At 40.8% G+C, this 12,081-nt stretch overlaps 1 protein-coding gene across 1 annotated transcript in view; it reads left to right on the top strand.

Moving 5' to 3' along the window:
* LOC109717044 overlaps positions 1 to 11,808 on the top strand; it is a 58,716-nt gene extending 46,908 nt beyond the window's left edge. The window contains exon 2 of the mRNA XM_020242697.1: positions 11,072 to 11,808. Coding sequence (XP_020098286.1) covers positions 11,072 to 11,716 — 645 coding nt within the window. The 3' untranslated portion in view covers positions 11,717 to 11,808. The remainder of the gene's footprint in view (positions 1 to 11,071) is intronic.

Raw genomic sequence — 12,081 nt, 5'->3', positions numbered from 1 at the left:
ACCTTAGAATTTAATACAGTTTTTTTTGAGAGATAGGTTGCTAGAATTTAATACAGTTACGTTATATTATATCCGTGCTATATATTTTCATGATAATACATATTATTGTGAACGTTGACACGAGAAGCACCTCTCTACACCTCTCTCATGATCTCTTTCTCTCTCTCTCTCTCCCTTTCATGGCGTCCATGCAGCGTCCTGCCTCCTACTATTAGTTAAAGCCTCAATATTCAAAAAAAAACCTTTTTGAGAAGTCTAAAATTAAGAACATGCTATGGATATTACAGAAATCGTGTAACGTTCTAAATCACGCGATATATATATATATATATATATATTATAATATTATATTATATTCATTAAGATTTTAGATTGTTCTCTCATTTTTTGTTAAAAATTGTTTCAAATTAATTAAGTTTTATCAATTAATTTTTTTGATTCAGATGATATTAAAACTGCCGCTTTACGCCATGATTCTTTTTAGCAGTTTTCATTTCTCTTGTTTGTGGAGATATTGATTCTGTTATGTATAATATATATTACAAGTGATATATATGTATGAAGACGTATTTCTAACTAGTACGTTTTCTGTAACATCACTTTCTGAAATCACTTTTTCAGATTCTCTCTGAAGGATTCTCAACCTTCCATGATGCGATTTCTTCCTTTCCTTCCCTTCACGGCAATATTTACTTTCCTCCCTTCCACTAGCCGGCCGAGCCTTAATTACACTCAGAAGATAATTAAGCAACACAACTTTATTAAATTAGATCAAGTTAGGAGGAGGCTGAGAAACAGTACGAATAGTAAGAACCTCTCATGGCCCAAGAACAACGGCGAATCGCGTCGCGCCTCGCGCAGGAAGTGCTTCGACTCGCGGCGTTCGCCGTCCTGGTTCCTCTGACTGCCTGCGCTCTCTGCGTCACTTCACTCGCCAGCTTCTTACCTCACCTCACACCGGAGCCTCCTTCAAATATTCTCTTCGGCCTGATCTTCTCCTCTCTCACCACTTAACTCGTTCCGTCAGCCCAAAACACCATACTCCCACCACGCATCCTCCTCCAACTGTATGGCCATCGAGATGGGGCGAGAGGAGCTTGTGCGGAACGAAAGGCGGCCGACGACGACGACGACGGCGGGCGGTTCTTGCAGGCGGGCAAGGCCAGAGGGGAAGAAGAACAGTGGCGTGAATGTTTACCTGCCGGGAGGATGCCGTGGCGCCGCTGGTGGGAACGGTTCTCCGCGCCCTGACAGCAGCTCTTCTTCCATCTACGTCCACGCGCCGCCGCCGGTTCAGGAGGAGCGCCGCGGGTACTCTTCTTCCGGCGTCAGATCCCCAGCAAGCGTCAGTCGCGTTGCTTAGCTAATCTCTTATTATGATCACTTTTTGGCTATTCTTATTACTCTTCTAGATTGCTTTTATTACTTAAAATTATCAATATGGTTTTTCTAAACGAGGATTTAGGATTAGGCTTTTCCTCCCCGGAGATGTCGCAGTTTTTCTATTTGCCGCATGTCGGGCTGATGATTTATTACACAAAAGCACCCAAAAAAAAACCACCGGTTTCACTTTTTTCAGGCCCATATCTAGTAATTTAGGCCAAAATTGAAATTTATAACTTCTCAGAGGTATGATATTTATAACAGTTATAAAAATGTTATATGATCTATTTCTACTTGTTACATTCGATCTTCTTGGCTATAAGTATATTCGCGATTGTATAGGTTTAGCAAGCTATTATACGTGGACACTGCGGTCAGTAGAATTTATATTTTTAAAAAGGTATACGTCCTATGATGAAAATAAATAAAATTTATACATTAAGCTTAGTGCACTGTTCAAACACGGATTGAATATTAAATGAAGTTGAAATAATTAGTTTACATTGTTTATATTTGATCATTCGCAGCAAGTTAAAGCTTTGATAAATTAAGGGCGCTAGCTTTTCTTTTTTTTCATTTCTTTTTTTTTTTTTTTTTTTTTTGAGAAAGAGGTTAGTACGATGGCTACCTGCTTCATTATTGAGAAATGACCTAGGCCGAATAGTAGGAAGAGCTAGGGCTTCGAGGGCATGAGAAACAGCAGAAGACAGAAATAAAAAAACTCGAAAAGTTTTTGAACTTTCAAAAAAGGCTGAAAGTGAGTAAGAGGGGATTAAAGAGGTTGTTGACGTGGGTGATTTCATAGGGTTTGCTCGAAGACTTCGTAGGTAGGTATAGCACGCTCTAGCGCTAGGGTGTGCTATGGGGTCATCGAGTCGAAAATGAGGTTGTTTCCTTTCCATCGACAACCCACAAGGTAGCCGCAAGAGGTTAGTGGGCATAGATCTTTGCGCTTGTGCCGTTGAATTGCAGATAGTTTGTACCAAGAGCTCCAACAAGTACGAAGCGTCAGGCAGGTACCTCCGCCTAAGGTAAGAAGCGCCGTGAGATGCAGTTGGTGAAGAGGGTGATCTGCAACTTTCCGAGCGATGCCGGAACTTATTTAGTTAGTCGGCGACCTGATCCCACGGCAAACTACCAAGACAGACGGCAATAATCAAAGACCAAAGCAGCAAATAAATAGAGCGAAACACCAGACACACATTGGCGTTGCTTTGAGCAGTAGGTAGTCTTTCTGCGCAGGTAGGTCCATGAGATTTTGATTTTGGTGGGGGAATTTTTAAAGTCGAAATGTAGGGTAGAAGGTGTCTTGAGACTCTGTGTTGTAGGAACTTGGTAGAGGGATTTGACTGTGACAGTTGGTTGGGTTCCTCTCATCTGTGAGTATATCGGGCAGTTGTGGGCACTAGAAACGGAGCAGTAGGTCTATTGAGTAGCGCGGATTGTGTGTGTTGATGTGTGGATCGGCTGTATCGCCACCCTCTGCAGATGAGCGCCATCTTCCATTAGGGCTCAACATTGAGAGACTCTCACTCTTGTATGTTATGTTTTAGCAAAGCTGGCTCAGGAACGAGGTGCTAAGAGGGGTGTCCCCTTGTACAGATATCTGTCCACATTTCTGGATCGGTTAGAGCCGTTTTCGTTCAAAGAACTATGCACATTGAATTTGGTCTTCAAAGACACGCTTTTCGACCACTGGTCGATACAAATGGTGTTCCTTCGGTACAGCGGCCTCCGTTAGTGTAATAGAGATCTTATCAGATTGCACCAGAGAGGTGTGGCTCGTGTAAAAAACACTACATTAGATAATGAGGCCTGCGTTCATGGACTAATCTTTTGATCTGCCTGCCATTCATCTTGCTTTTGAAACGTTTTCCAGGTTTACAAGTTCAAAGCGCCCCCGAAACTTCGAGCTTCTTTCCAAAGAAGACTCGTCCTAGGATTCATACGATGCCAGAACTCAGTGAGGGCTTTGAAGCTAGAGAGATAGCAAGAGTGCAAGACTTGTAGGACGGAATTGACGAGGCTTTAGTTACTCCTAGTGTGATGGAGTTGCTTTCAAACTGTTGATTTCTTGTTCTATCGATTTTGATGACCGAGACCCGGTCTTCTTTTGAATTGCTTATGTAGTGCGGGATGCCCAGCGGTGCGGAACGGTTTAGGTTATCGGCTTTGACCCTAATGTGGCAGCTGTCACCTTTACAGGGGTGGGCCCTAGGTAGTTAAGTTCAGATTTGTCCTGTTGATTCTAAGCGGGAGCCCTTCAAATTAATTTTCAGAAATTGTAGGTTTTGAATATCATTTCGTAGGTTCGCAGAAGAAAATCGTGTGTCGGGATTGGTGAGTGCGTCTCGATCTGTGCGGACCAATGCAGTATTAGTTGTTGTTCCTAGTTCTTCGTCTCCTGGCCAAACAGTATCACCAGGCAGAATAGGATAAGGGGGGAGTGGGTCCGCCTGCCAGAGTCCTTTTTAGTTCTGCAGGGGGTAGGCGAGGTTGTTACTAAAATGGCAATTTTGTATTGCAGTACACTATTCATCCAGCCCTCCATTTATTCACTGAAACGCGCGAGCGTAATATACTTTGAGAGTGTCCATCTGACTTGGTCAAGCTTTTGAAAATCGCATTGATGCTAACGCATTTCGCTGTCGGTTTTGAAAGGACCAATGATGAGTTCAGTTGCTTCTGGTGACGAGGAGTCTAGCATTAGGCAGGTCCTTTGAGGAAGCTGATTGTTGGAGGACGATAGTATGATGAAGACGTTTGCCTAGGCCTATGGCCCGGACTTTTGAATAATTTCTGAATTGCGTTGATAAGGACTGATCGGCGAAAGTCGTTTACTGCGCGCTCCGTTTTTTTGGATAAGGCACATGAAGACAATAGGTCAACGGGGAGTTTAGAAAGCCTTGTTATTTAGGTCGATGAAGATTTTGAGGATGTCCCTTTTGATTGATCCAGAAGGTTTTGATAGAAATTGAGTAGGAATGCGTCAGGGCCAGGGTCTTATGTCGGTGCTAAACTGGAGGTAGTGTTTTTACTCGTCGTCCAAAGTGAATGAGGTCGTTGGGAGATCGCGTTGAGTAGTCTATTGGAACTTAAAGGCTCTCCAGTTTTCGGGCGTGAATGTTGCTCGGGCCTGCCCGAAGAGCTGTTTGATTGTTTAAATATGATCTCTTATGCTCTTCGACGAGATTATGCCCGGCACAATCGTCTTTAATGGTCGGATTCGCGTTGATTCGCTTTCTTCGTTTGCACCGTGTGGAAATTGGTGTTGTTTTCGGCTGTTTCCTTAACCAGCGTTGTTTAGATCTAGTTTTCCACTAGTTTCTTTCTCAGATAGAATGTCTTGGATTCGAATTTGAGGCTGGCCGTTTGCCGAATTTCTTTGATAAGTAGTTGTTCATCTGCTGGTCAATGGTTGGAGTTCTTTGAGTCAGAAGTTTTTGGGTGTTGGAGAATGCTATAAGTTCGTCTGCACCATTCTTTGATGCGAGTCTGCAAAGCCTTAAGTTTGCAGTTATATATATATGGATAGTCAAGAATTTGGGACTGATTTACATTTACTAGATCGTTACTTAGCGCGAAGTCCTCCTTGTGTTGAGCAAACTTTCAAAACGAAATTTGGCTTGAGGGGCCTCTGTATTTTCATGGGAAATTTATTGGGTTTCGGAAGCCCGGTGGTTAGCGGGGCAAGGGCGTTTGGTACATAGCGGGAAGTTGGTCCGATTTCGTTCGAGAAAGGAATCTGTCAAGTCTCATGAGAAGGCGGGCGGATCGATTGCTATTCGACCTTGATTATATCTGGACATGATGAACGCATGATATCAGAGATCGCTCAGTTATCAGGTGCTAATGGGTCGTGTGACATGGCCATGGCTCTTGGCTCACGGCATTCCTTTTCTTTAGGTAGGTTTGCGTGAAGTTGAAGCGCGAGATGGGACCCATTGTTAGTGCAGATTCTCTTTGAGGGAGAGAAGTTTCATTTTAGCAGAAGTTCTCTTGCTTCCGGTTGGAGGCCCGTGAAATATTCGTGAGATGGATCCATATAGACAGGTGGGTTTAGGTTAAGAGTGAGGGGCGTTCAGACTAGACTCTTTCAGAGAAGAAACTGGAGTCCACAGTAATTAGGGACCCCGGAGGCCCGGTTGCCGGGATTGGAAATGGATTGAATTGGATCCACAGGAAGACGAAGGAAAGACCAGGTACTGAATCCATGTAGATTCTTGAAGCATACACCAGTACTAGCGAGAGAAGAGGAACCACAGATTTGAATACGGCCGCTTAGACCGGGTTCTTCGACCAGCGAATTCCAACTGGGATACGAAACATCAGAAACAGGAAGGGGACCCAGACCCAACAAAGGACAGTGAACAGAGCGATTTGTCAACCGAAGGAACCTAAGCTTCGGCCGCAGGAACTTTGCGGAGCATGAGTTCGCTGCTTCATCGTTATGAAATTGTGCCACACCCATCAATCGATCTACTTTCAAGTTTCGCGCAGCCGATCATGCGCGTGTCGGCTTTTCCTTGGGACGATGCTCCCTCGATCTTAGTTGTTTTCCTGAGATCGCCGCGCCAAGGCTGTCGATGCGGCTGGTTGCAAACGTGCCCTCGAGCGTTAAGGTACTCGTGGTGGTAGGCGAAGCGCTTTGAGCGCATTATAGGTGGGGGCGATAGTGGTGACAATCGGAGGCGGTGCGTGAGGGAGAGGGTAGAGGGGGAGCAGAGAAGTAGGTGGGGGGGGGGGCCGGCGCACGGCAGCCCAAAAGGAGATGGGGGGCCAACAGCGGCAGCGGCTGAACCGAGTGGAGAGTGGGGGGCAACGGAGGTTGGTCCCAGGTAATCCCACTCCAGCAGGGGCGGGCCTCCGAAGAGGGGAGGAGATTCGCGGAGAGTGAGGCATCCAGACGGCGCGAATCCGAAGTAGTCCAGTCCAAAAGAAGAGAGTGGCCCGCCCAGCACAACAGCCCCTGATCCACTCGGGGTGGGTGACCTATCCAGCGGGATGGACCAACAGAAGGGGTCAGGTAGAAGGGGGACGGGTCAACGGCCCAGGGGGCCCACGACGGCAGTACAATGTGGGGACCCACCCAGCACAACAGCAATACAAAGTGGGGGCCCGCGCAGCACAACAGCCCCTGGCCCAAATGCATATGGTGACCCACCTAGCAGAATGGTCCAGCAGGAGGGGCCCGGTGGAGGGGGGTCGGGTCTACAGCCCAGGAGGCCCACGGAGACAGAACGAAGTGGGGTCCACCCTGGGTTGGGAACAGGTCCCAGAATCACGAAGTCCACAAGCGGGGGGACCAAGACAGATTGGCAGAATCGCAAGTAGGTGTACTTATGATCCATCGTACAGTCGAAAAGGCTCATTTTGTCTAATCCATCGTGATGCAAGAAGCTAGGTAGAGTCAACCTTCCGGAAGAGTGAGAGGGGGAGTTAAACCATCTCTAGTGTTGGATATATGCTTTATCATTCAAAATGGTGTGATTGCATGTCACCGTATAACAATATGTTATATTTGAGGAATGGTTTCTTTTTAAAAAAAAGGAAAAAAAAAAGAAAAAGAAAATTTGATCAGGAACGCTGTACATTTTGTATAAAAATGATGAGATTGTCAACTAGTTATGATTTTTAGCCACTTACATTTATATTCTTTTAATTACACTATAGTCATAAAAATGGCTAATATATAGCAAATTCTTAAATTTTATGGATAAAACTTCAGTGGGGAGCTCTCCAACAACACTTTGCTGGGAAACCTCCAATATGCTGCCATATATCAGTTTTGCCTCTATTCAAGAGCTTGTTGGGTGCTTTTAATACTAAAATTGAAAAAGCAAAAGCTTAAGAGGAAGTAAAAATTATAATTTTTGAATAGAGGCAGAATTGGCACGTAACAGTGAATCAGACACTCTTCAAGGAAGTTCGTTGCATAGCTTGAAGGTCTTTTTTTCCGTAATTTTATTATTATTTCATATTAAGACGAACTGGAGAATGGTAAAATGAGTGATCCCCTCACTACCATTCCATTTTTCACTCCCAATTAATCTACTTACTTCTAGATTTTGTAAAGATATATTATTCCCACAAGAGTTGACAGAAGTTTGGAATATATAGATTTAGCATGTAATTCTATGGGAACCCACATGCAATGCTTGGTTTATTTTCTACTTCTAAAAGTTGATAAAAAATTTTTGCTCTCATATAATTAGTCGGTATGTCATGTCTACTATAAATATACATGAAGCAGTTAAATATATATTGAATGCACTCTTGATTATTTATTCTTCTGGCCTTCTATGTTAGACTTATAGCTGTTAAGAACTTAGGGCATGTTTGGTTCACCTATTTCAGACTATGGAATCAGAAAAGATTTCATTGATTCCGATAGTTACCGTTTGTTTTATAGAAATCGGATTCCGATTTCCTTTCCACTCCGGAATGGGAATGGCCAAATCCATTTATGATCCAATCCGGCTTTGAAATCCGAATTGACTCATTCCAAAGTAAATTATTCAAAATCCTCTTTTATCAACACCTACTTACTCTCCCATCATCACTTTTCTCTCTTTTAATCAAAACCATCTCTCACAAATTTTAAATTTTCATTTCGATTCACATTCCAATAATGAACCAAACATTTTTGGATGATTCGTCATTCCATTTCCCATTCCAAAGCAACCCAATTCCATTTTCCATTCCTATTCTAATCATGAACTAAACATGCCCTTAATTTTAATGCTGAAATATTAGTTTAGCCACTTAATATATATCGAATTTTGCACATAATTAAACTTCAGGAGGAAAAAAAAATGCAATATATATATTTAGAGGATAAAACACATTTTAACTTTTTAGTATGCAAGTTCATTCCGTTAAATTAAGTGAAATTAAGTTTAGAATCATTGGATAAAGATCTGAGACAAATGGTGTAAGTTTGCCCAACTAAATGTATGATACGTTTGCTCATCCCAGACTCGTTCTTAATTTTGTACAATATTTCTAGTGTACCTCTATAGCTATTGAGCTGTATATTGAATTGAAATTATGTGCTGTCCAACACATATATTACTTACAGCTAGTGCACAAAAAATTTTGCTCGTGAGAGCTAGCCATCCTACAGGCCCAGAAACGAAGCCAGAATTTAATCACGAGGGGTGGCAAATTAAATATGTACAAATAAAAATTTTAGCAGATATATATATAAGATTTTAACTAGTCCAATTTTTAATAAAAAAATTTAGTGATCAGATAATTAATGTTAAAAATTATTAAATTTATTTTTTTAATTTACACTCGCTTAACTTCTAATTATTTTATTTACATTATTTAATTCAAATAACTTAAGAATTTTGCTAAATCTAATAGTAATTTAGTTAGAATTTAATTTTTAAATTTTTATTAATAAAATAAGAATAGCCAATGACTATTATCTAACAGAGCTATTAAATTTGACATACTATTTTATTTAGTTAAATAAATTAGCCCATCAAAAATAATCAGAAAGTAAAAAATATATAAATAAAATATTTAAAGTTGAAAGGACTTATTTCAAAATGTACTATAATTAAGAGATTCTTAGTATATTTTCATCTATAAAACACATAAGAAGAGAGAAGAGCTCTATACTAGCACTAAAAACTTTTTACAAGATAGACTCATATATTTTAAAAACTAACTAAAAATTTATAAGCTACGAAAGGACTATAAAATAAATATTGAAAAGTTGAGGGGGCCCATAGCCCCTAAATTGGCTTTGTTTGTGGGAACCCCTTTTTCCACCCCTGGGTGGGAACAAGTTGCTCCCACCCACCCGGTACAAGCCCCACAAAATTTTGTTTGGGTATGAAGGGGGGATAACCCCCTTATTCCCCCCTTTATACTCGAGCCAAACGCCACCTTTGGGTCTATACATGGCTTCGTCCTGTACAGGCCACTCATCACTAGGGTTGGCAATCCAGCTTCCGTTTAACGAGCCAATTCGTGTTCGTCGTGATTAATAAATGAGCTAAATATGAATTGAATTTTTTAACTGAAATCTTAATAAACCGAACACTGGTTAGGGTCAGCTCACTCGTGTTCGAATCAATATAGCTTGAATATATATATATATATATATATATATATATATATATATGGTGCTTGTAAAAGCATCAAGCACTTGGTGCTTGTAAATTTTTTACCGTTAGATCTACCTTTTGATCATTTTCGCCCGTTAGATCGTACTATTCAACCAAACACTTAATCAATCCTAGGAGTCCTACATTATCTTAACTGCTCATCCTTTAATCCAATGGCCAAATATCTACAAGGACTAATAACTAGATACTTTTAAAAGCACAAGAGCTCAATTCCATATATATATATATATATGGAATTGAGCTCCTCTGCTTTTAGAAGTACAAAGTTATTGGTGCTTATAGATTTTTGGCCATTGAATTAAAAATATGCGGTTAGAATGATGTGGGACCTCTAGGGTTGAGTGGGTGGTTGGTTGAATAGTATGATCTAACGGGCAGAACTGATCAAAGGGGTAGATCTAACAGTAAAAAATTTACAAGCACCAAGTGCGTGGTACTTTTAATTACAAGTACCATAGGCAGATTCTCTCTCTCTCTCTATATATATATAGAGAGAGTGAGAGAGAGAGATCATAGCTACTGTGCTATTAGGATCACAGTAGTTTTCGTGCTCCTAAATTCGTAATCATCCATCAATTTTGACTGATAGTTAGGGTGTGAGAGAAAAGAAAAATTGGAAAAAAAAAATCAAAAAAAGAGAAATGGAAGGAAAAATGAGAGAAATGAGATTTTAGTGAAAAAAAAAAGAAATATTTATAAGACACACAAGTTGGTTCATGTATATAGTTCATAAGAAGGCTAGCGAGGAAGCTATATGGAGGTCCAAGGTGGCCATGGCCCCCTCAACTTTTCAATATTCGTTTAATGGTCCTTTAAAATTTTTTTTTTTGTGTGGACCATGGATAGTTTTGGCCCCCCTAACTTTTCAATATTTACTTAATAGTATGGTACCAATATAACTCTTTCTCCTAATCGGTATACTCTTTTTATGAGTGAAAATATATTAAAAGCTTCTTGCTTACCGAGTATTTTGTAATATATTTTTCTACTCTAAAATTTTATTTAATAATTTTTTAAAACTTTTATTTATCTTAGGTGAGCTCTTTTATTTGACTAAATCAATAATTGCACTAAATTTTATAGCTATGTTAATTTTATTTACTAAAAAATTAAGAAATTACTGTTAGATTTAGTAAAATTTCTAAGTTATTTTAATGTAATAATATAAAAAAAATAATTAGAAGTTAAACATACGAAAATAAAAAACATAAAGTTCATACCTTTACATTATTTTTTAAATTAGTAATTTTTAATAAAAAATTTTAATTAAAAAAAAAATTGTTTATTATTTATTACTAAAGTTTCTATTTAAATATATTTTTTGCCCCCTCAAGATTGAATTCTAGATTCGTGGCTGAAGAAGGCTATGACGGTATGGATATATAGCATTGCTTTATATAATAAAATGCTATTACTCTCCTCTATCCACTCTCTGTTTTATTTTATTTTTTAGATAATTTTTTTCGAAGTATATACGTATATACGTTAACTATTCGACGAGTCATATATGTAGTAATATTCCTGGTGCATGCATTATATATCAGCCGGTGCAATGGGGCCAACTTAGCATGGTCGACGCCGAGCGCCGGCTTCTGGCGAACGCGCTCCTCGACCCGTTGAACTGCCGCTTCGTCCTCCTGTCCGACTCGTGCATCCCGCTCTTCAACTTCTCCACGGTCTACGGCTATCTCGCCGGCTCCCACCTCAGCTTCGTCCACTCCTTTGACGACCCGCGCAGCGCGGGGCGCGGCCGCTACAACAAGCGAATGTGGCCGACGGTCTCCCTCGCGGAGTGGCGCAAGGGCTCGCAGTGGTTCGCGGCGCACCGCGAGCTGGCGGTGGGGATCGTGTCAGACCGCCGCTACTACCTGGTGTTTCGGGAGAACTGCAGGCCGCTGTGCTACGCCGACGAGCACTACATACCGACGCTGGTTTCCAAGCTCTTTCCGGCGCGCAACGCCAACCGGAGCGTCACGTGGGTCAACTGGTCCGGCGGTGGGGCCCACCCGGCGGCGTATCGACGTCGGGACGTGTCGGAAGGGCTGCTGCGGAGGATGAGGGACGGGTCGACGTCGCGTTGTTCGTACAACGAGAAGGTGACCTCTGTTTGCTTCTTGTTCGCGAGGAAGTTCGACGCGAGCGCCCTCGAGCCTCTGATGCTCATGGCGCCCGCCTTGTTAGGGTTTTGAGTTTAATCCTCTTTATTTATTAAGGGACTGTTTGATTTCTGAAAAAAGTAGCGTTGAAGAAAGATTTTTTAATAAAAAAATTTTCATGGAAATTTGTTTTTTTTAATTTTATGCCCATTTTGTTTCAAAAAAATTAGTTTCTTTGTATTGTCGTTTTTCTTAAAAAAAAGGTGGAAAACAAAAATATTAATTTTTCAAAAAATTTACAGAAAAATATTTCAAAATATTTATTTTGTTTTTTTGGAATCAAATGTAAGGACTGAGATTTTTTTTTGACAGTGCAACTAATTCTCTGTTGATGATATTTATGTGTGTAATTTAATTACATAAGCACTCGTCAAGTTTCAGGAGAAACTGAGCTAAAA

This window comes from Ananas comosus, linkage group 11 (genome assembly GCF_001540865.1).
Source record: "Ananas comosus cultivar F153 linkage group 11, ASM154086v1, whole genome shotgun sequence".
NCBI classification, from domain to species: Eukaryota; Viridiplantae; Streptophyta; class Magnoliopsida; order Poales; family Bromeliaceae; genus Ananas; species Ananas comosus.
This window is presented reverse-complemented; position numbering and strand designations above follow the sequence as displayed.